At 40.8% G+C, this 26,426-nt stretch overlaps 1 protein-coding gene across 1 annotated transcript; it reads left to right on the top strand.

Annotated features, from left to right (window-relative positions):
• Positions 1-4,690: 4,690 nt before the first annotated feature.
• LOC309823854 (ribonucleoside-diphosphate reductase subunit M2-like) lies at positions 4,691-5,869 on the top strand (the record flags this gene model as incomplete). The annotated part of the gene is made up of 1 exon (XM_082656469.1): positions 4,691-5,869. One exon carries the CDS (start codon positions 4,691-4,693, stop codon positions 5,867-5,869), a length of 1,179 nt encoding a protein of 392 aa, XP_082512595.1.
• Between the last annotated feature and the right edge of the window lie 20,557 nt (positions 5,870-26,426).

Genomic DNA, 26,426 nt, shown 5'->3' with positions numbered 1-26,426 from the left:
GCACTACCTAGGTTCAACATACATTATATTTAAATTCTCATCCTGTAAGGTCTAATGCTTACTAGATTTGGTTGAGACAGTGTCACTTCTTACCTGAATATCTTAATAAAAAAACATGGTGCACAAATGTTAGACACACCATCCTCACTTACCAAGAAATCTGAAGATCAGATATTTGAAGGCGGCTTAAAGGCACATCATCAGTTACCTGGATATAAGCAAAGTCCCTGTTAACAATCACTTATGAAGTCACCACGGTCTCTTGATTGGACCCTGAAAAATACATTGTGACAAATGTGTCCAGGGAGACACATTTTCACCTGGATACCTTAAATGACCTTCCTCATCCATCACTGTAGGACCTATCAATCTACCTGATATTTGCAGTAGTCCAAGTTCTACACCACTGTTAGAGACGCCATCAACTCTTCACTGCACACCTGCAAATATCCCATGGTTACTACTGTGACATCATCCGCATTTACCTAAATCTGGAGATCACATGATCTGTAAGGTGCTTAAGGCTCACATCATCACTTACTGGGATTCATGCAAAGTCTCTTGATGATGATGAGGTTCACTATGATCTCTTGACTGGAACTTGAAAAACACATTGTGACAAATGTTTTATCTACGGACACACATTTCCCACATGAATTCCTGCAAATAACCTTCTTCACTTCCACCACTGCAGGACCCATCAACTAGATTTTTGCAGTATTCAAGGTCTAGCCATATTTAGAGACACCATCAACTCTTGACTTTACATCTACAAAACCCCATGGTTACTATTATGAAGCAGAATTCCAGGATAGTTACCTGAGTAAATGCAGATTACTCAATACTCACAGGGTTAAACATACATTTTCTGTGAAATATAAAACCGCAGAATAACACGATCACTAGAACTGGCAAAACATTATCATTTCTTACCTGACTACCTGCTAAGAACTCACACATAAAACCCATGTAAGTGATCCAACATCATTTACGTGGATATATGAAGATCAGATGGTCTCTGATATGAAGATCATCACTTACCTAGATATCAGAAATGTCCCCCTGTTAATGACCACTGTTTAATTTATCATGGTATCTTGATAGGAACCTGACAACCACCTTGTGAAATATATGTTAAAGGACACAACTTTTTTTCACCAGAACATATGCAAATAACCATGGTGACTCCATCATTACAGAGCATATCAAGTCTATCTGGATACTTGGATTAATTCAAGGTCAATACCATTATCAGATAACATCATAATTTCTTGCAAAACCCCTATAAAAATCCCATGATTACCACCTGGGGGCGGGGATGGGGAAGACCATGGTAATTACCTGGATACGTACAATACCTCAGCGATCACAGAGTTAAACATAATTTTTCCCTAAAATGTAAGATGTGGAAACCAATGGTTATAAGAATTGGTTAGGAATCTATCATTTATTACTTGAATACTTGTAAAAATCATGGTAACAAGAAGTGTCAGGGATATATCACCCCTTACCTATATATATGAAGACCAGATGGTCTGTGCTGTGGTTTAGGACCAAATCATCACTTACCTTGATATTCCATGTTCACTATCATTTATAAGCTCACCATGACATCTTGACATGAATCTGAAAAACACATCGTGAAAAATGTGTTTGGTACACATCTTATTCTACCTGAATACCTGCAAATTCCCTTTGTCACTTATACGATTTCAGGACCCATCAGTGTTGCCTGCATACTTGCAGAAGTCCAGAGTCATACCTTAGAAAAAGACATCATCCTCTCTTGGACGGATGCCTGCAAAAATCCCGTGGTCGAGGACTTCCCTGGTGGTCCAGTGGTTAAGACCCCATGTTTCCACTGCACGGGGTATGGGTTCGATCCCTGGTCGGGGAACTAAGATCCCGCACGCTGCATGGCGCGGCCAAAAATAAATGAATAAATCAATCAATCCCATGGGCAATTAGGTGTGATGGAGAATAAGATAAATTACTCAGATGCCTGCAAACCTATCACTGCGAATGTTAAATACATATTAGTTCTAAACAAGAAGACAGTAAAATCTCATGCTTACTAGTGTTCTTAAGAACAAATTAACTTAACAGCATACATGCCAAATAAGAGGTTAATAAAAGAGTTTCTGTAACATCATTCATTTCTAGATATCTGAAATAAAGAAGGTCTCCCATGGGTTAATGTAACATAATTCCATATTTGTATACTATCAAAGACTAATGAGATACCAGCAAAAAAATATGGTAACACAAGTGTTAGGGACACTATCCTCACTTACCTAGATATTTGAGGATCAGATTTGAGGTCTGTATTGTGGTAAGACCCACATTATCTTTACCTGATTAAGAGCAAAATCCCACTGATGTCCACTGAGAGCTTAACTGTGATCTCTTAACCGGTACCTGAAAAAAATTTAACAAATGTGTTTAAGGACACAACCTCTTCTACCAGGGTATGTGTAAATAATCTTGGTTATTTCTATCATTATGGGACACATCAATTAGACATGGATACTTCCAGTACCCCAAGGTTAATACCATTGTCACGAGGCCATCATTTGGTGAATGGACACCTACAAAATCCCCACGTTACCTCTGTGTTGTGGAACACCATGACTGTTACCTGAACACATGCTCACTCAGCACTCTAATGAATAAATATAAATTTTCTCTAAAATATAAAAAAATGAAAACCCATGGTTTCTAGAATGGTAAGGACTCTACACTTTCATACCTCAATAGCATGCAATAAAATTATCTTAAGTATTATTGATACCATCATCACTTACCTATCTATCTGAAGATCAGATGGCCTGGGCTGTTGTTTAGGCCCTCATTATCACATACCTTGATACCAGCCATGTCTCACATTAAGTACCGATTATAGGCTACCCCCGATCATGGTTACTAGAATTGGTGAGGACCCTATTATTCTAAACGGAATAGCTGTACCAAATACACGGTCAGAAGGTGTTAGGGACACCATCACCACTTACCTACATTTCTGAAGGTCAGATGGCCTGTGCTCTGGTTTAGGCCCACGTCATCACTTACCTGGACATTAGCAGTGTCCCCATTAATGAGCACTGTTAGGTTTACCATTATGTCTTGACAGGAGCCGAAAAACATATTATGAAGTACGTGTCAAAGGACACAATTTATTCTACCAGCGTACCTGCAAATAACCTTGTTTACTTCTATTATTATGGGACACATCAACTCTACCTGCATATAAGCAGCATTCCAAGGTCAGCATCATTTTGGGGGTAAGACCGTCATTTCCTAACTGTATACCTGCAAACATCCCATGGTTACTACTGTAGGAAAGAACACCATAATTACCTGTAGACTTGTAACCTCTGGACACTTGGAAGGTAAAACAAATTTCCTCTCAAAATATAAAATGTAAACACTCATGGGCTCTAAAATTGGTAAGGACTCTATCATTTCCTACTTAAATAGCTATAATAAAAACATGTTAAGTGTTAGGGACACTATTGTCACTTACTTAGATATCTGAAAATCAGATGGCCTGTGCTATGGTTTAGGCCCACATCATCCCTTACCTGGACACCAGCAAAATCCCTGTCAATGACCATGGTAAAGTTCACACTTACCTGGACACCAGCAAAATCCCTGTCAATGACCATGGTAAAGTTCATCATGCTTAACTGACTGAAACCCGACAAACACATTGTTACAAATGTTTCTACTTACACATCTTTTTTCTCCTGGATACTTACTGTATTCCATTGTTTGCACCTTTGTTAGTAACAATATCCTTTGTTGACTGGACACTTGTAAAAAACCTAGTGAACAGTAAGGGCTAATTCTTAGTAGTGTTTATGAGAGCACTAACTTTTCTTACCTGATATCTGCAAAAACAAAGCAAAACATGGTGACACAGATGTTCGGGACACCATCATAATTTACCCAGATTTCTGAAGGTCAGAAGGGCTATAGCGTGGTAAGACTCATATAGTCACTTACTGCATCCAGCAAAGTGTCATTAACCACCATTGTTAGGGTCACTGTGATCCCCTGACTGGAACCTAAAAGAAACACACTGTGACAGATGTATTTAAGGACATAACTTTTCCTAGCAGGACACTGGCAAAGAACTTTTGTCACTTCCAACTTTATGGGCACATCAATGCTACCTGAACACTGGCAGAACTTCAAGGTTAACACTGTTGTTACAGGTACCATCATCTCTTGACCTTGTACCTGTAAAAATCTCACAGTCAACACTGTGGTGGAGAACGTTATGCATACTTACCTGGATACCCTCAAATCTCTCATCCATTCCTAAAGTTAAACACACATTATCTCTAAACTAGAAAACTGGCTAAACTAGATCTCACAGTTATCAGTGTTTGTAAGCCCCGTATCATTCTTTTATCTGAATATTTGCAAAAAACATGGTACTAACACGTGTTGGGGACACCATCATCGCTTACCTAGATTTCTGAAAATCAGATGGTCTATATAATATTTAAGGTCCACATCATCACTTGCCTGGATTCCATGATCTTCACCATTATCTCATGATTTGGAGCCTACAAACACACATGATGGCAACTATGATTAGGGATACATCTCCTACATGGACCTCAAAAAATCCTATGATTCCAGTACCTGCGCGCAGCCCCATCTTGACGAGTCGTACGCAGCCATGCTCTCCGTCCGTGTCCCTCTCGCCACCATCGCTGACCCGCAGCAGCAGCATCCCCTCCAGCTCTCGCCCATGAAGGGGCTCAGCCTGGCGGACAAGGAGAACACTCCCCCGTCCCTCAGCGGGACCCGCGTGCTGGCCAGCAAGACCGCGAGGAGGATCTTCCAGGAGCCCGCCGAGCCAAACCCTAAGCTATCTGCCCCCAGTGTGGAGGAGGAACCACTTCTGAAAGAAAACCCCCGCCGCTTTGTCATCTTTCCTATCGAATACCATGATATCTGGCAGATGTATAAGAAAGCTGAGGCTTCCTTTTGGACAGCTGAGGAGGTGGACCTTTCCAAGGACATTCAGCACTGGGAAGCCCTGAAGCCTGAGGAGAGATATTTCATTTCGCATGTTCTGGCTTTCTTTGCAGCAAGTGATGGCATAGTAAATGAAAACTTGGTGGAGCGGTTTAGCCAAGAAGTTCAGATTACGGAAGCCCGTTGTTTCTATGGCTTCCAAATTGCCATGGAAAACATACATTCTGAAATGTATAGTCTCCTCATTGACACTTACATTAAAGATTCCAAAGAAAGGGAATTTCTCTTCAACGCCATTGAGACAATGCCTTGTGTAAAGAAGAAGGCAGATTGGGCCTTGTGCTGGATTGGGGACAAAGAGGCTACGTATGGAGAACGTGTCGTAGCCTTTGCTGCAGTGGAAGGAATCTTCTTTTCTGGTTCTTTTGCATCGATATTCTGGCTCAAAAAACGAGGACTGATGCCCGGCCTCACATTTTCCAATGAACTTATTAGCAGAGACGAGGGTTTACACTGTGACTTTGCCTGCCTGATGTTCAAACACCTGCTACACAAACCTTCGGAGCAGAGAGTTAAAGATATCATCGTCAATGCAGTTAGGATAGAACAGGAGTTCCTCATGGAGGCCCTGCCAGTGAAGCTCATTGGAATGAATTGCACTTTGATGAAGCAGTACATCGAATTCGTGGCAGACAGACTTATGCTGGAGCTGGGTTTTAGCAAGGTTTTCAGAGTAGAAAATCCATTTGACTTTATGGAGAATATTTCACTGGAAGGGAAGACTAACTTCTTTGAGAAGAGAGTAGGCGAGTATCAGAGGATGGGAGTGATGTCCAGTCCGACAGAGAATTCCTTTACCTTGGATGCTGACTTCTAAGTGAACTGAAGATGTGCTCTTAGTTTGCTGATTTTTCTTCTTTTCCTTCTCATCAAAAGAGAAGAAAATCAGCTACTTGAACTGTATTAACCAGCTACACCATAAATCGCCCATAAAGTTCATTAATGGCATGTTTAAAACTGTGTAGCTACCTCAAAATCAATCCTGTTAATGCTAGTGGGGTCACCTAGATTGAAAGCGTAGACAGAAGCTACTCGGATTCTTACGAAAGATCTTGTCCATGTTTGGCGTTTGCAAGCAGGCTGGCTGTACGCGACTTCACCCTGGCTCTTAACAGCACCTTCCTTGGCCTCAAAGTGTGGGGAGTCAAGTGAGTTTGATCCAGCAGGATTAGATAGTTACTACCACGAGGCAGTAGGAAGACATCAGACACACTGCTTCAGATTTTAAAGCAGATTTTAAAGTTTACTTATGATTTGTATATAAAACTGGCACTTTACACACAAATAAACATAGTTTGTACTGTCAAAAAAAAATCCTATGATCACTACTATCATTAGGGGAATCATGATCTCAACCTGGATCCTTTAGTTCTAAGGTCAACACTGTAGTTAGTGACACCATCATCTCTTGACTGGGACCTGAAAAAAACACATGGTGGCAACCCTGGTTAGGAAAACGTTTTTCCATCTGGGCCTCTGCTAATTCCATCTGTCAGTTCCATTATGGCAACCACCAACTCTACCTGGATATCTAGAGATTTCTAAGGTCAACACCGTAGTTTTGGACACCATCTGCTATTCACTGGATACCTCAAAAATCCCATGGTCACTACTACAGTGAGGGCACTGTGATATATTATCTGGATACTTACAAGTATCTTTGTCACTACTAAGTTTTCAGACAAAATCAACCCTGAACTAGAAAACAGTAAAATCTGATGGTTGCTATTTTTGTTAGGGACATTAAAATTTCTTACCTGGATACCTACAAAAACACATGGTTTAGGGTGTTCTGAAGATGGCGGAAGAGTAAGACGCGGAGATCACCTTCCTCCCCACAGAAACACCAGAAATACATCTACACGTGGAACAACTCCTACAGAACACCTACTGAATGCTGGCAGAAGACCTCAGACCTCCCAAAAGCCTCAGAAGCAGCAGATTAAAGCTCCACAATCAACTTGATGTACCTGCATCTGTGGAATACATGAATAGACAACGAATCATCCCAAATTGAGGAGGTGGACTTTGAGGGCAAGATTTATGATTTTTTCCCCTTTTCCTGTTTTTGTGAGTGTGTATGTGTACGCTTCTGTGTGAGATTTTGTCTGTATAGCTTTGCTTCCACCATTTGTCCTAAGGTTCTATCTGTCCGTTTTTTTAGTTTTTTTAAATTTTTTTTCTTAATTATTATTTTTTAATTTAATAAATTTATTAGATTTTACTTTATCTTCTTTCTTTTTTCCTTCCTTCCCTTCCTTCCTTCCTTCCTCCGACCGTCCCTCCCTCCCTCCCTCCTTTCTTTCTTTCATTCCTTCTTTTCTTCTTTCTTTCTTTCTTGCTTCCTTCCTTCCCTCCTTTCTTCCTTTCTTTCTTCCCACTTCTACTAACTCTTTCTCTCTACTTTTTCTCCCTTTTATTCTGAGCCATGTGGATGAAAGGCTCTTGGTGCTGCAGCCAGGAGTCAGTGCTGTGCCTCTGAGGTGGGAGACCCAACTTCAGGACACCGGTCCACAAGAGACCTCCCACCTCCACATAATATCAAAAGGCGAAAATCTCCCAGAGATCTCCATCTCAACACCAGCACCCAGCTTCACTCAACGACCAGCAAGCTACAGTGCTGGACACTCTATGCCAAACAACTAGCAAGACAGGAAAACAACCCCACCCGTTAGCAGAGAGGCTGTCTAAAATCATAATAAGTCCACAGACACCCCAAAACACACCACCAGATGTGGACCTGCCCACCAGAAAGACAAGATCCAGCCTCATCCACCAGAACACAGGCACTGGTCCCCTCCACCAGGAAGCCTACACAACCCACTGAACCAACCTTAGCGACTGGGGACAGACATCAAAAACAACGGGAACTATGAACGTGCAGCCTGCAAAAAGGAGACCACAAACACAGTAAGATAAGCAAAATGGGAAGACAGAAAAACACACAGCAGATGAAGGAGCAAGATAAAAACCCACCAGACCAAACAAATGAAGAGGAAATAGGCAGTCTACCTGAAAAGGAATTCAGAATAATGATAGTAAATATGATCCAAAATCTTGGAAATAGAATAGACAAAATGCAAGGAACATTTAACAAGGACCTAGAAGAACTAAAGATGAAACAAACAATGATGAACAACACAATAAATGAAATGAAAAATACTCTAGATGGGATCAATAGCAGAATAACTGAGGCAGAAGAAAGGATAAGTGACCTGGAAGATAAAACAGTGGAAATAAGTACTGCAGAGCAGAATAAAGAAAAAAGAATGAAAAGAACTGAGGACACTCTCAGAGACCTCTGGGACAACATTAAATGCACCAACATTCGAATTATAGGGGTTCCAGAGGAAGAAGAGAAAAAGAAAGGGACTGAGAAAATATTTGAAGAGATTATAGTTGAAAACTTCCCTAATATGGGAAAGGAAATAGTTAATCAAGTCCAGGAAGCACAGAGAGTCCCATACAGGATAAATCCAAGGAGAAACACGCCAAGACACATATTAATCAAACTGTCAAAAATTAAATACAAAGAAAGCATATTAAAAGCAGCAAGGGTAAAACAACAAATAACACACAAGGGAATCCCCATAAGGTTAACAGCTGATCTCTCAGCAGAAACTCTGCAAGCCAGAAGGGACTGGCAGGACACACTGAAAGTGATGAAGGAGAAAAACCTGCAACCAAGATTACTCTACCCAGCAAGGATCTCATTCAGATTTGATGGAGAAATTAAAACATTTACAGACAAGCAAAAGCTGAGAGAGTTCAGCACCACCAAACCAGCTTTACAACAAATGCTAAAGGAACTTCTCTAGGCAAGAAACACAAGAGAAGGAAAAGACCTACAATAACGAACTCAAAACAATTTAGAAAATGGAAATAGGAACATACATATCGATAATTACCTTAAATGTAAATGGACTAAATGCTCCCACCAAAAGACACAGAATGGCTGAATGGATACAAAAACAAGACCCATATATATGCTGTCTACAAGAGACCCACTTCAGACCTAGAGACACATACAGACTGAAAGTAAGGGGATGGAAAAAGATATTCCGTGCAAATGGAAACCAGAAGAAAGCTGGAGTAGCAATTCTCGTATCAGACAAAATAGACTTTAAAATAAAGACTATTAGAAGAGACAAGGAAGGACACTACATAATGATCAAGGGATCGATCCAAGAAGAAGATATAACAATTGTAAATATTTATGCACCCAACATAGGAGCAACTCAATACATAAGGCAAATACTAACAGCCATAAAAGGGGAAATCAACAGTAACACAATCATAGTAGGGGACTTTAACACCCCACTTTCACCAATGGACAGATCATCCAAAATGAAAATAAATAAGGAAACACAAGCTTTAAATGACACATTAAACAAGATGGACTTAATTGATATTTACATAACACTCCATCCGAAAACAACAGAATACACATTTTTCTCAAGTGCTCATGAAACATTCTCCAGGATAGATCATATCTTGGGTCACAAATCAAGCCTTGGCAAATTTAAGAAAACTGAAATTGTATCAAGTATCTTTTCCGACCACAACGCCATAAGACTAGATATCAATTACAGGAAAAGATCTGTAAAAAAATACAAACACATGGAGGCTAAACAATATACTACTTAATAACGAAGTGATCACTGAAGAAATCAAAGAGGAAATAAAAAAATACCTAGAAACAAATGACAATGGAGACACGACGACCCAAAACCTATGGGATGCAGCAAAAGCAGTTCTAAGAGGGAAGTTTATAGCAATACAAGCTCACCTTAAGAAACAGGAAACATCTCGAATAAACAACCTAACCTTGCACCTAAAGCAATTAGAGAAAGAAGAACAAAAAAACCCCAAAGTCAGCAGAAGGAAAGAAATCATAAAAATCAGATCAGAAATAAATGAAAAAGAAATGAAGGAAACAATAGCAAAGATCAATAAAACTAAAAGCTGGTTCTTTGAGAAGATAAAATAGATAAATCATTAGCCAGACTCATCAAGAAAAAAAGGGAGAAGACTCAAATCAATAGAATTAGAAATGAAAAAGGAGAAGTAACAACTGACACTGCAGAAATAAAAAACATCATGCGAGATTACTACAAACAACTCTATGCCAATAAAATGGACAACCTGGAAGAAATGGACAAATTCTTAGAAATGCACAACCTGCGAAGACTGAATCAGGAAGAAATAGAAAATATGAACAGACCAATCACAAGCATTGAAATTGAAACTGTGATGAAAAATCTTCCAACAAACAAAAGCCCAGGACCAGATGGCTTCACAGGTGAATTCTATCAAACATTTAGAGAAGAGCTAACACCTATCCTTCTCAAACTCTTCCAAAATATAGCAGAGAGAGGAACACTCCCAAATTCATTCTACGAGGCCAGCATCACCTTGATACCAAAACCAGACAAGGATGTCACAAAGAAAGAAAACTACAGGCCAATATCACTGATGAACATAGATGCAAAAATCCTCAACAAAATACTAGCAAACAGAATCCAACAGCACATTAAAAGGATCATACACCATGATCAAGTGGGGTTTATTCCAGGAATGCAAGGATTCTTCAATATACGCAAATGTATCAATGTGATAAACCATATTAAAAAATTGAAGGAGAAAAACCATATGATCATCTCAATAGATGCAGAGAAAGCTTTTGACAAAATTCAACAGCCATTTATGATAAAAACCCTGCAGAAAGTAGGCATAGAGGGAACTTTCCTCAACATAATAAAGGCCATATATGACAAACCCACAGCCAACATCATCCTCAATGGTGAAAAACTGAAAGCATTTCCACTAAGATCAGGAAAAAGACAAGGTTGCCCACTCTCACCACTCTTATTCAATATAGTTTTGGAAGTTTTAGCCACAGCAATCAGAGAAGAAAAGGAAATAAAAGGAATCCAAATCAGAAAAGAAGAAGTAAAGCTGTCACTGTTTGCAGATGACATGATACTACACACAGAGAATCCTAAAGATGCTACCAGAAAACTACTAGAGCTAATAAAGGAATCTGGTAAAGTTGCAGGATACAAAATTAATGCACAGAAATCTCTTGCATTCCTATACACTAATGATGAAAAATCTGAAAGTGAAATCAAGAAAACACTCCCATTTACCACTGCCACAAAAAGAATAAAATATCTAGGAATAAACCTACCTAAGGAGACAAAAGACCTGTATGCAGAAAATTATAAGACACTGATGAAAGAAATTAAAAAGGATACAAACAGATGGAGAGATATACCATGTTCTTGGATTGGAAGAATCAACATTGTGAAAATGACTCTACTACCCAAAGCAATCTACAGATTCAATGCAATCCCTATCAAACTACCACTGGCATTTTTCACAGAACTAGAACAAAAAAGTTCACAATTTGTATGGAAACACAAAAGACCCCGAATAGCCAAAGCAATCTTGAGAACGAAAAAAGGAGCTGGAGGAATCAGGCTCCCTGACTTCAGACAAAGCTACAGTCATCAAGACAGTATGGTACTGGCACAAAAACAGAAAGATAGATCAATGGAACAGGATAGAAAGCCCAGAAATAAACCCATGCACATATGGTCACCTTATCTTTGATAAAGGAGGCAGGAATGTACAGTGCAGAAAGGACAGCCTCTTCAATAAGTGGTGCTGGGAAAACTGGACAGCTACATGTACAAGTATGAGATTAGATCACTCCCTAACACCATACACAAAAATAAGCTCAAAATGGATTAAAGACCTAAATGTAAGGCCAGAAACTATCAAACTCTTAGAGGAAAACATAGGCAGAACACTCTATGACATAAATCACAGCAAGATCCTTTTTGACCCACCTCCTAGAGAAATGGAAATAAAAACAAAAATAAACAAATGGGACCTAATGAAACTTCAAAGCTTTTGCACAGCAAAGGAAACCATAAACAAGACCAAAAGACAATCCTCAGAATGGGAGAAAATATTTGCAAATGAAGCAACTGACAAAGGATTAATTTCCAAAATTTACAAGTAGCTCATGCAGCTCAATAACAAATAAACAAACAACCCAATCCAAAAATGGGCAGAAGACCTAAATAGACATTTCTCCAAAGAAGATATACAGACTGCCGACAAACACATGAAAGAATGCTCAACATCATTAATCATTAGAGAAATGCAAATCAAAACTACAATGAGATATCATCTCACACCAGTCAGAATGGCCATCATTGAAAAATCTAGAAACAATAAATGCTGGAGAGGGTGTGGAGAAAAGGGAACACTCCTGCACTGCTGGTGGGAATGTGAATTGGTACAGCCACTATGGAGAACAGTATGGAGGTTCCTTAAAAAACTACAAATAGAACTACCATATGACCCAGCAATCCCACTACTGGGCATATACCCTGAGAAAACCATAATTCAAAAAGAGTCATGTACCAAAATGTTCATTGCAGCTCTATTTACAATAGCCCGGAGATGGAAACAACCTAAGTGCCCATCGTCGGATGAATGGATAAAGAAGATGTGGCACATATATACAATGGAATATTACTCAGCCATAAAAAGAAATGAAATTGAGCTATTTGTAATGAGGTGGATAGACCTAGAGTCTGTCATACAGAGTGAAGTAAGTCAGGAAGAGAAAGACAAATACCATATGCTAACACATATATATGGAATTTAAGGAAAAAAATGTCATAAGAACCTGGGGTAAGACAGGAATAAAGACACAGACCTACTGGAGAACGGACTTGAGGATATGGGGAGGGGGAAGGGTGAGCTGTGACAAAGCGAGAGAGAGGCATGGACATATATACACTACCAAACGTAAGGTAGATAGCTAGTGGGAAGCAGCTGCATAGCACAGGGATATCAGCTCGGTGCTTTGTGACCGCCTGGAGGGGTGGGATAGGGAGGGTGGGAGGGAGGAAGATGAAAGAGGGAAGAGATATGGGAACATATGTATATGTATAACTGATTCACTTTGTTATAAAGCAGAAACTAACACACCATTGTAAAGCAATTATACCCCAATAAAGATGTTTAAAATAAATAAATAAAAATAAAATAAAATATATTTGATAAGTCAAAAAAAAACACATGGCTATGATAAGAGTTTGGGACAGCATCATCACTCTTCTAGATATCTGAAAATCATATGTTCTCTAATGTGTTTAAGGCCCACATCATCTTTTACCTGGATATTAGCAAAGTCTCACATTTACTCCATTAGGTTCACCATCATCTACTGATTGGAACCTGAAAAATTCCATGGTCTGTACTGTGGTGAGTGACACCATGATAACTTATCTGGACAGTTACAAAATACTGTGAAGTCCACTTGGTTAAAGCCCACATTCTTTCCTTGTCATATTAAATCCCATGGTTACTACTGTGGTAAATTTCAACTTCATTTCTTTACTGGAACCTGCAAAAAATCATGGTGACAATCTTAGAGATATATCATCTCTTACCAGAACACCTGAAAAACCCATGGTCATTGCCATGATTTAAGTCACCATCATTACTTAATGGATACTGAAGGATAGCAGAGTATGCAACCACAAAATAGGCTTCCTTGGCACAAGGATTATTTTGAGCTTGTTATTTTGAGAAACTGAAGACATAGAAGCTCTAAAAGCAGGGTAGAAGTTACCCTTTTGTAAGGGAAATTTACATTAGAAAGGGGGCTTGCACCAGAAAGAGAGCTATTACTGGAGATCACTTTTTCACCTGAGAGACTTATCTTCATGGCAGGGCAAACTTTGTTTACCATCTATTTCTTCTTCTCGGCTTCCTGTAAATCGCCTTCCTCCCCTTGGAAACCCCAGACGCCTGTCTCTTCCCTTAGCTCAGGATGGTATGTATATAAGCCTCAATTGCCTGGCTGCTTTTTCATATATCTTTGTGGGGCTCCCATATGTACATATGTGCATATGTAATTAAAATCATTTGTTTTTCCCCTGTTAATCTGTCTTTTATTACAGGAGGGTTTCAGCCAAGAACCTAGAACACTAGAGGGAAAATGTGTTTTCTTCCCCTACGATACCTTCATAGTCCCATATTCACTCTAGGTTTACCATCAGTTCTTGACTAGATACTTGCAAAGTACCTTGGTTACCATAGCGGTTTACGACACATCATCTTTACCTGGATAAATACAGAAGCCTGTAGTCTTTATTAGGTTTAGAAAAACATATCTTACACGGAGACCTACCAATTATCCAGATAAATGCCATTGTTAGGGACACATCATCTCTAACCTGGGTAACTATAAAGTATCTTGGTACTACCATTGTCAGTTATACATCATGTCTTACCTGGACACCTTCAACCCATGGTCGTCACATTTTTAGGGACACCAACATCTCTAACCTGAATACTTGCAAAATCCCTTGCTCAGTACTGGGGTTAGGATCACTAACATGTCTTGACTGCATATACCTGCAAAATCCCATCATCAATTTCATGGTTAAGGACACCATCATCTCTTCACTAAACCCCTGAAAAATCCCATGGTTGCTTTTGTGGTTAGGTTCACCATCATACCGGGACTACCACAAAACACCATGTTCACTAATGTGGTAAGGGACACGACTAGCTTCTACCTGCCTACCTGAGAAATCCCAATTTCAGTACTGTATTGATAGTTAAGGCCACTATTCTATCTTAACTGGATATCTACAAAATACCATGGTCACTCCCATGGTTACATCGATCATAATTTTGTAGGAACATCCTCACTTCCTACCTCGCTATTTACAAAGTCCCATAGATATAAACATAGTCAGGGTCTCTGCCGTCTTTTTACTCTCCATCTACAAAATCCCATGGCACTAACATAGTTAAGGATACCATCATTTCTTCCCAGGATTCCTTCAAAATACTGTGGTCACTACATTGGTGACAGCCACTGTCATCTCTTACCTGAACAACTGCCAAGTCCTATGGTCACTGAATCTCTTGACTAGACATTCAAGGCTCTTCATGTCTGACTCTGCCTGCCTCACCAGCCTCAGCCCGTCGTCCCCTCTCATCCTTTATGTGAACGTTCTAAACCATTGAATTTCCCTGGTTACGGGCAGTAGAATTCTCAAGCCAGCCCTTACCATCTAACAGGAGCTGATAATTGCCATCTCTTGGCAACTCAGTGTTCAGCAGCCTTGAAATAGGCCATGGTGGAGTATTTACACCACAGAAACTGGCAGACGCTACACATCAGGCCCTTTCTTCTAGGCATTCACCAGGATGTACTGATGAATAAAGTAATAAATGAACAGACGGAGGCACTACTTAACATGACAACTCAATCTTGCTTTCTCATGAATCTGATGTGACTTTTGTGGATGAAGGAATGTGTCAGTTTATTCTACATATGCCTTAACATTTATTATTTTTCCAAATTTGTATACTTAATGAAAAAAATGGACAAACACTTACATTTCAAATTACTTAGTTTATACTAATGTTGAACTTAGTTTATACAACATTAATGTATATTAATGTTGATCAGGGACTTACTGGATCTCAATATGTCCAAAGTTGACAAATTTGCAAAAAACCCCAATAGTTAAATATTATTACACCTAACCAAAAAATTATATATATATATATTATATATATATATAATTTAATATATATATCACCCCATTTACCAGAGCAAATCTTTTATCTCCCTTACCACTAAATTTCTTATTGGGCTTTTCATGACAATCTAGATTTCTATCAGTAACCATATTTGAATTTCATAAAGTTCTTAGTCACCTTTCCTTCGAAAATCAAGTGAAATGTCAAGAGAGAAGTAGCAATCCACACGCCCTCGTTTTAGGTCCACAGTGTGGGAACAATTTTATGGTGATTCTTGGGGGAAAGAAGCCCCACGTGATGGCTGCAGTTCTGACGGCTGTGTCCTTCAGATTGCCCAGAGGCTAAAAGCAGCAGAATGCAATTAGTAAAGGCTCCACTTCTCATGTTGAGGGTGGTTTCAGCTGCAAACTTCTTTATTTCTCCTTGCACCCTCACTTTTCTGCAACCCTTCCTGATAACAGAAAACTGGTAAGTTAAATGGACCACAGAGATGATAAACACTACGTAAAACTGATAGACCGGGGCTTCCCTGGTGGCGCAGTGGTTGAGGGTCCGCCTGCCGATGCAGGGGACACGGGTTCATGCCCCAGTCCGGGAGGATCCCACATGCCGCGGAGCGGCCGCTGAGCCTGCGCGTCCGGAGCCTGTGCTCCGCAACGGGAGTGGCCACAACAGTGAGAGGCCCGCTTACACCAAAAAAGGAAAAAAAAAAAAACTGATGGACCACCAGGCAATTTTCCTTTTATAAAGAAAACCTTCTATTTCTTAATGATTATTCTTAGCTACTAGCCATTTCTACTCACCAAGATCAGCCATCACCCGTGAGAAACGATACTGGTGACAAATTAATGCAGCAACCGGGGCACAAAGGGTCCCTGAGACCACCTTTCTGTCTACTAAACCTACATCCCACCTAATTCACTCTTTCCTTTTTCAAAGTGAAAAAGATGATCTTCTTTGCTAGTACTGTAATGATCTTGTTACATGCACTGGTTGAATTCATATGGAATTATTTCCTGCCTTGTAGGAAATTAAATGTGCTTTAAAATTATAATGTGCTACCAACTGGGTTTTTATGTTCAAAACTCCTGGGGTCAGATTCATGTGGGGCTCTCCCTTTATATTTTGACACTAGGAGAGAAAACGCTTTACAGTCAGATCTATTACCAGTATGAAAGAGCAACTGAAGAGCTTGCCTCTCTGTGTTTATCAGCATCTACTGGGCAACAAGAGACAGCTGGGCCCTGCTGTAGGCAGAACAGAGGGCAAAGTCTGGCATTTGGGCTTCCAGCTATGGCACTTCCTGACTCAGCAAGGACCCTTGTCTTTGCAGCCTTGCACCCTCTCAGGCCATGACTGAGATGACTTCCAAAGTGAATTCTGTATTTTATATATCTCATGTCTTGACTATTATCTCTGAATACAATCACAATACTATATAGCTGTTATTATACACATGATATATATTATATCATACATATTAGTATAAATCCTAATAATAACTTTATTTTATGTAAGCTTGGAACTCCAGGGGTTGATACTAAAATTACTATTACTAAAATTACTATTTTGGTTCTTAAGGTGCTAAGAACAATGATAACATGTATGGGGGGATTCCCCACACCAGCTGGGTGTCCCACAAATTTAATTCAATTCTGACCCTAACTACCAGGAGAGAGCATCAGATCCCACAGGTTAGGGATTCAGTCTCACAACACTGTTCCCCACCACCACTTCAGATGCCAATTGCAAGTCCAGACTGTTCTCTGTACTTCTGACAGAAGTACTTCTCTGTACACAACAGAGAACCCACAACCCCCTCCTTGTGTTTGATTAATTTGCTGGAATGGCTCACAGAACTCAGGAAAACATTTTACTCATTAGACCACTGGATTATTATAAAAGAATGTACCTCAGGAACAACCAAATTGGATGAGAGGCAGAGGTCAAGGTATGGGGAAGTGGCACAAAACTCCAAAGCCCTCTCCGAGTGCCCCACTCTCCCAGCACCTCTACAGGTTCACCAACCCAGAAGCCCCCCAAATCACATCCTTCTGGGTTTCTATGGAGGCTTCATTATACAAGTATAATTGACTGACTCACTGGCCACTGGTGATTGATTCACCCTCCAGCCCCTCTCCCCTCTCCCTTCCCTGGAAATCAGGGGGTGGGACTGAAAGTTCCAACCCCCTAATCAAGATTGGTTCCCCTGGCAACCGGCCCCCCTCCCTAGGAGCTTTCCAAAAGTCACCTCAAGAACACAAACCCAGTAGTAGTGGAAAGGCCTTGTTTTGAATAACAAGACACTCATTTCACCTTTATGGCTCTGAAGGGATTTCAGGAACTGAGGACAGGAGACCAGATATTATAACAAAAGACACTCTCACTTACTCTTTTCACTCAGGAAATTCCAAGGGTTTGGGGAAGCTGTGAGCCAGAAACCATGAACGAAGACCAAATCTATATAAATCTCATAAATCACAATACCAGAGTACTTTTTTAAAAATCAAGAGAAACCAAATAGATACACAAACAGAACAGGTTGCCACTTCTAAGCATACTATTTATCTTAAAAATGAAACTCTATTTATAAATTCTGATTACTTAACTTCATTATCCTTTCCCTTTTTTTAAGCAGACGCCAAACAATTAGATGTTCTAGGCCCAGTAAAAAATATCAACATCACTGTACATGGATTTGTATATCATTTAACAGATATTTATAAAACCCAGCATTGTTAGTGTCAAATGACAAAACTAAATTTAGTAATGAATCTGATGCCCTTTATTCAAGGGAAAACAATCCATGGAGTAGGGGTACAGTGCCTCACAAGCAGCAGACTGCTCTTCTTGAGGGATTATGGGCAAGAAAGAGTTTTAGAGGCTATTGGAAGAGGCAACGTGCAAACAGCACACAGCTGGCTAGGAGGCTGTGGATCTCCTTACAAGACGGGCAATCCTATTGTTACGGAATCCAAGCTCGCTCTGCTCACCACACGACAGGTCAGTGAATCGGACACGAGGTGTGATTCAAGGAAGACGGCTGACTAGAGTCTCCGAGAAACCCTCATATCGCGGTCTCGATGCGGGTTTCTTTTATGAAATCAGAGAGGGAGAGGCAGTGAGGAAGTAAAGTAAAAGGGCCATCAGTCTTGCAAAACATCTCCTGGAATGACAAGCCTCAGAGGGGATCTGTTAGTTTCTTGTAGCCATTCACAGGCGGCAGGGTCAGATTATCTCCCTGAGAGCTGAACAGCGGAGGCGCAGGGTTCCCTGAGGCAGGCCATTATGTATGATTATAATAACAAAAGCAACGAAAAGCAAGGGCTAAAGTCAAAGAAACAGATCCAACATGGAGTCCCATTTAGCTCTTCCCTGTTACACTACTTTCTAGGGTAAGGTAAGCGACCTAAAGCTGAGTTGGAGGGCTGTGACTGGTGTGTGTTAGGTTCCCTTGAGAGGTATTCCTCCCAAGTGCAGGCTGACTTAGGGTTAGAATTGTGATGTGGGCCGTGCCGCTGGCGTGGCCTCCATTTTGTGGGCGCCGATATACGCATTGACCTTACCATTAGATGTAACAGAAAGTCGAAGATGGTAGTATTCCTTTTTTGTTGTAGAAGTTCGGTGTTTGGTGCTATTCAAGAGGACAAAAGTACTCTTGTCTGTTTGTTTTTCGGTACGCGGGCCTCTCACTGTTGTGGCCTCTCCCGCCATTGCGGAGCACAGGTTCTGGACGCGCAGGCTCAGCGGCCATGGCTCACGGGCCCAGCCGCTCCGCGGCATGTGGGATCTTCCCGGACCGGGGCACGAACCCGTGTCCCCTGCATCGGCAGGCGGACTCTCAACCACTGCGCCACCAGGGAAGCCTTAGACTACCAATTTTAAGATGCAACATCTTTAATACTAACTTTCTGAAGAGAAAGAATATTGTCACCTTATACCAAAATGTACCCTGATATATAATAAAGGAAGAAAAATGTGTATCTTGGAATTGAGGAAATACGTAAATTCAAAAGGAGAAAAATCCATATGTATAAAGACATTTACAGCAGTTATTAATAATTTTTTTAAAAAACAGCATTTGCATCCAATAATAAGGAAATAATTAAATAAAGGATATATATATTTTTTATATAAATACAATGGAATGTAACATGGTTATCAAAAATTTATAATAAAAGTGAAAATCAAGGGAAAGTGTTTCTAAAATAATGTTACAAAACGCATAAAATTTTTAAATGTATAATATATATATAGTTTGATGAACTTAGAAGCAATATATCCATATGGATAAAAGTTTGAAAGAACTCCAAACAAATGCAAATCATTATGTTGTTGAGATACTGGAATTATGTACATTTTTAAAATGTCCTTCATATATTTTAAAAACACTTTAATCACAAATAAAGGTTTTACAAACATTCCCATCTTAAGTCATTCTCTTCCCTGTTTTTCCTTGGGTCCAGTTTTCTCCCCTCCTTGGCAGAGTGGGTAATTTAGATATTTAGCTGGGCAGCCAGGAAGAAGCCATGTTGTGATTTTTGGTAATGACATGTAATGTGTTTACACAACCACTTCCATTTTGTTTCATGAGTAAAGCGTATAATTATGTAGACACCGAGGGCCAGAGCCAATCAAGCAATCACTGGTCTGTACCCAAGAATCCTGCCCTCACTTTCCAGGAAGGGGAGGGGCTGGTGAGAATGCAGCACCCTGGTCACTGGTAACAAACCTCAGCATCTCTGTTGGTATTTCTCTTTCCTCACCTGGTGCTGGCACCTTGGCCAGAATTCTAATCTCCGTCTAAAAATTAATTAGAATTTCCTGTTTAGAATAATAAGAGCCCTGAAGAATTTATGTCTTATTACATTAGAGCATGGAATAAATCTATATGGGTACATCAATCAGTGAGTTTACATATGTGATCTGCCTATGAAAACTCAAACTATGAACATCCAAGACTTAAGCAGGCACGATATCTATATTTTAGGGCCAAGAGGCCCCTCTCATTTTCTCTACTTTTTCCATTTCTTGCTCCATAAGCCCACCCAAACTGGCTTTGACTCCAACCACTGCATGGAAATGTCTCTCGCCAGAATATTAATAACATCCTGACTCTACATTTTAAAAAAACTATTTTTAAACATTTTATTTTGAAATGATTTCAAGTGCACAGATGTGCAAAAATAACACAAAGCTCCAGTACACCCTTTACCCAGCTTCCCCAGTTAACGTTTAACTACACTTGCTTTCTCTCTCTCCCTCTTGTGTGTGTATATAGTCGTTTCCCCAGTGACCCTTCAGTATTTCCTAAGAACAATGCCATCCTGTAACGTAACCACTGTGCAATTCTTAAATTTAGAAAATTTAATGGTGATACACAGTACTATTATCTAGTAGGTATTTCTAATTCAAACTTTCCTAAGTCTCAATAATTTTTCAACTGAACCAAATTATTCTTATCAATAGATTTTTTAAAACAAACAAAACGGGTTAAAATTTGAACTTTTAAAAACATTTGCAGTGCTTTTAGACCATATTTACAATAATTATACTGACTTCCCAATTTAATTGACTTTTACACTCACCATCAGGACTTCTACCATGCAGTTTTACTTCAAAAGTCTTCATTTTGATTAACCTTTCATTTACAGTACACACGTGAGTGAATTTTTTCAGAGAAGGTTGAATCTTCAGAGCCCGTATATAAGTGAGATTTCTGTGGCTTTCACCCATGACTTGACATACTATTATTGAGTCACAAACAGCCTCCCCCTTCAAAATATTACATATGCTGTCTTGTGTATGCTGTTACTCTGACATGCAGCAGAAGCCAGATTTTGTACTTTGTGGATAATCTTTTTTCTAAAAAACGATGACATTCTTCATCTTTTAAATTTAAAACGTTAGCTCTTCACATCTAGGTACTGAACAATTTTCGTCGATTTTGTGTTGACTGTGGTAGGGACTTCTCACCTGAAGATGAAACATTTTTCTTTGGCTCAAGAAAACTATTCTCTTCTCCAAATATTGCTTTTCTTCCATTGGTTCTCGAATTTTCTTTTAGACACTGGATCTCTAGTCTCTGGGTCTCTTATCTGTTTTTCTTAGGTTGCTACCTTAGATAGGTCTTAAGATAAATGTGTTTATATTTTGAATTTGAATCTTCCAAACAGTTCATCTCCTGGTCAAAGCTGGAGCGCCCCATTAGCAGTCAATGAGAACAGCAGCTATCTTTCCCTCCCTTCGTGTGCAAGTCACAGCGGGTGGTAAAGTTTTTGAGGTTCTTTATTTTGTAAAACTGGGTGCTGGGCGGGGAGGTGGGGGTGCTGACCAAATTTCTTTGGAAAAGGAACTTTTGGTTGCTTTTTTTTTTTCGCAGTACACGGGCCTCTCACTGTTGTGGTCTCTCCCGTTGTGGAGCACAGGCTCCAGACGCGCAGGCGCAGCGGCCATGGCTTAAGGGCCCAGCCGCTCCGCGGCATGTGGGATCCCCCCCAGACTGAGGCACGAACCCATGTCCCCTGCGTCGGCAAGCGGACTCTTAACCACTGCGTCACCAGGGAAGCCCTTTTGGTTGCTTTTAACAGATGTGTCCACCAGCAGTCCACTCTCAGCCACTACTCCGTAGGTCAAACGGATGGGTTCGCGCAGGCGCACAGGCAGAAGATCACGCAGGTCGCGCGCGCAAGCTGCGGACTCTAGTCGTGCAGTGCCCGGATGTCTCGCGTATAGTTGAGGCGCGCGCAGGCGCTGAAAGTGGCGAGAGGACGGGGCGCGGGGACGTGACCCAAGTCTGAAATCTCCAGAGCCCATCAGTTACTACCCAGCTGTAGCAGCTACACCTCAGTAATGTTTTTGTTTTTGTTTTTTGCGGTACGCGGGCCTCTCACTGTTGTGGCCTCTCCCGTTGCGGAGCACAGGCTCCGGACGCACAGGCTCAGCGGCCGTGGTTCACGGGCCCAGCTGCTCCGCGGCATGTGGGATCCTCCCGGACCGGGGCACGAACCCGTGTCCCCTGCATGGGCAGGCGGACTCTCAACCACTGTGCCACCAGGTAAGCCCCCAGTAATGTTTTTTAATAGCAGTTCCCCTCTCTCCCAATCCAAGACCCTATCCAGGATCACACATTGCATTTTATTGTCATGTCTCTTTAGTTACCTTTAATCTGGAAGAGTTCCTTACCTTTCTTGGTCATTTGTGGCATTGACACGGTTGAAGAACACAGGGCAGTTGTTTGTAACATAATGGGGGTTGTGTGATATTTTCTCATGATTAGGATCAGGTTATGGATTTCTGGCAGAAGAATTTCTTAAGTGATGCGGCATCCTTATCAGTGTATTGTATCGGGAGACATTTTGGTGTTGACTCATCTTTCGGTTAAGGTGGTGACTTCCTGGTTTCTCCACTGTAAAAAAAAAAGTATCTTTTTCTCATTTGCAATTAATATGAACTATTAATAAGGAGACACTTTGAGACTGTAAACTACAGTGTACTTTTAGTTTTTGTGCCACCTAGACACTCCACAGTTACTTTTATCACAAGTCCACGACCAACCTCTTTAGCTTCACCTCTGCTTTGCTCTCCTTTATAAATTTAGCTTTTAGCTTTTGATATCATTGTCCACCTAGATACCACAGCTGGAAACCTCAGGCATCTTTAACTTCTTCTCCCTTACACCCAAACAGCTAACAAATAAAATACTGATTTCTGTCTCAAACCTGTCCCAAATCAAGTGCCTCCTCTACTTCAATATTTCAACAGCCTCCTAATTGGCCTCTGTGCTTCCAGGGTTATCTCTGTTCTAGGCCATCCTCCGTGCTATGCCTAGAATTATTTCCCCTAAACCTAACACGATCAGGTCACTCACTGCTCTGCTTAAAATCTATCATCTAGGGCTTCCCTGGTGGCGCAGTGGTTGAGAACCTACCTGCTAATGCAGGGTACACGGGTTTGAGCCCTGGTCTGGGGGGATCCCACATGCCACAGAGGAACTAGGCCCGTGAGCCACAGCTGCTGAGCCTGCGCGTCTGGAGCCTGTGCTCCGCAACAAGAGAGGCCACGATAGTGAGCGGCCCACGCACCGCAATGAAGAGTGGCCCCCGCTTGCCACAACTAGAGAAAGCCCTTGCACAGAAACGAAAACCCAACACAGCAAAAACAAATAAATAAATAAACTCATACCCCCAACATCTTAAAAAAAGATCTATCATCTATGATTATCTATTTGTTGGCCACCCTCTTACACAGAAAATAAATGTTCAAGATTTATAGACTATCATCCAAGGCCCTATAACTTGGCCCCCAGTCTGCCTCTCCAGCCTCCTATTCTGGTACTCCCCAGTTTCCCCCTAAAGTCTAGCCCAAATGAACTCATCATTCCCCAGATACTTCAGGTTCATTAAGAATCTTATGACTTGGTCCCTGTTCTCTCAACTTGCGATGCCCTTCCTGGGTTAACTCCTATCACACTCTCACTCCTCCTTTCTAGACCTCTATCAGATATAATCTTGTATGTGAAGATTCTCCTGTCTCTTTCCTCATGAGAATTAGTCCCCCTCTGCCCAGACCTATAAGCTCCTCAGTTATCAAGACTGTTTCACATTCAGTCTTGTGCCCCAAGCACCTAGACAATTGATAGTCAGTATTTAATAAATGTCTGAGTGAGTAAACAAAAGAAGAGTGAAGCAGACAGCAAGCCTAAACACTTATCTGAAGGAGTGTGACACTGAATATAAAGCTTTGCATATGACTTGTGAAAGTTAGATATATTTGTGTCCCAGAAACAGTAAGGTACTGTATCAAGCCTCAACTGCATGACAGTTTCCATTTCTACATGTACTGAGGTATGCTGAGAAAATTTCGAGCAGAGCCCAGATTGTATCCTAGTTATAAAATAGAAATGCTGTCATTGCAACTGACTGCGTCATGTCTTGGGGGCCTGAGAAAGTTACAATTCCAAAATTGCTTAATACTCTGCGTTTAGTTATTAGAATAACCTCTGCCGTTCCTAAAACATTAATTAGAATAATGCATTTCAGTTGAGGGGGTCTTTTTTTTTTTTAACCTTCTGTGTTCACGAAAAAGGAAGGATGTTATCATTAACAAAGTTCTTATCAGAGATTTATTTCTACAAGCATTTTTCAGGTGACATTAACATGCCAGTGTGGAGTATTTTCTACATAGTAAACAATGAAAATATAATAGTGTTATTGGGGGAACATAGCAGTTTACTTTTAAAAGTACAGTATATAGGGAGGGTGGGAGGGAGGGAGACGCAAGAGGGAAGAGATATGGGAACATATGTATATGTATAACTGATTCACTTTGTTATAAAGCAGAAACTAACACACCATTGTAAAGCAATTATACCCCAATAAAGATGTTTAAAAAAAAAAAAGTACAGTATAAATCTTTATGAGTTAAGGTAAAACTATGGTATAACATGTAAGTCCAAAGCCTCAGGGGCTTAAAAAAATAGAAATTTCTTTCTTTCTCATGTAAGGTCCAAGAAAGGTATTCCTGATAGGTGGGCGACATTTCTCCAAGTGGGAATGCTGGTACCCAGGCTGTATGCATCACGTGGCTCTGCTGTTTTCAACATATGGCCTCCAAGGTCATGAGACAGTGGGAAAGAGTATGAGGATGGTGCTTAGAGAGTTTTAATGGGCCAGGCCTGGAATTCACCTTTATTACTTCTGTCTGCATTTCATTGGCCGGGATGCAGTCACATGGCCACACCTAACTGCAAGGGCAGCTGGGAAATGTGGTTGCCCAGGAGGAAGAGGAGAGGGGTTTGTTCAACAGCTAGCTAGTCTATGCCAAGAAGGTCTGGTCTTCTGTGTGTAGCTTAATCAATTCCTGAAGGCCTAGTCAGTGAAAAGCTACAGTCATAATTATGAACCCACACTGCAAGACTTAATTGTCAAAAGAAAAACCTTGGGCTTCCCTGGTGGTGCAGTGGTTGAGAGTCCCCCTGCCGATGCAGGGGACGCGGGTTCGTGCCCTGGTCCGGGAAGATCCCACATGCCGCGGAGCGGCTGGGCCGGTGAGCCATGGCCGCTGGGCCTGCGCGTCCGGAGCCTGTGCTCCGCAGTGGGAGAGGCCGCAACAGTGAGAGGCCCACGTACCACAAAAAAAAAAAAAAAAAGAAAAACCTTATTGAATTCATGCATGGCACTTACTAAAGCATGAAACCAAGGGATGAAAACAATGATTTTTTAAAGTTCATCCGGAATTGGATAAAAATTAAATTAAATTAAAACATACTTGTTTATTGAGACTTGCAGCTAACTCAAATTTTGCTGTCACTGTAACATAGAGAGCTGTCACTTTAACTCATGCCTCAAAAGCCTGCAGGGTTGATCTGTACCTTGGGTACTAAGAAATGCTATGGCATAAATAAATATTGCCACTTAATGCTTGACAAAGGCAGGCTGCCCAAAGAAAGTCACTCAGGTGGAGGCAAAAAATGTGATTGTGACTGAATGACTCAGCTTGTGTGGTGGTGAATCACAACCCCAAGGAAAGAAGGGCCTGTGTAGGAGCAGAGTTGTGTGATTAAGCTAAGAAGTAGCTGGCTAGCCCTGGAACAATCTGAAGGCTTTTTGGGTAAACGTAGAGCCAGCATTCTGAGGAAAAAAAGAAGGGTCTAGAAAAGCAGGCCTTATATAGCGGTAGCCAAATGGAGTGAGAAAAGGTGGAACAGAACTGGGTCTTTTTTGCCTGTGTGTCGTGCGGAGCATAGCCATTGAATTTCTAAAGCTGCAACCACCTCTCTGTTTATG

Source organism: Grampus griseus (genome assembly GCF_964374135.1).
Source record: "Grampus griseus genome assembly, chromosome: 6".
NCBI lineage: Eukaryota > Metazoa > Chordata > Mammalia > Artiodactyla > Delphinidae > Grampus > Grampus griseus.
The sequence above is the reverse complement of the archived record's forward strand: the minus strand, read 5'-3'. Positions and strand labels throughout refer to the sequence as shown.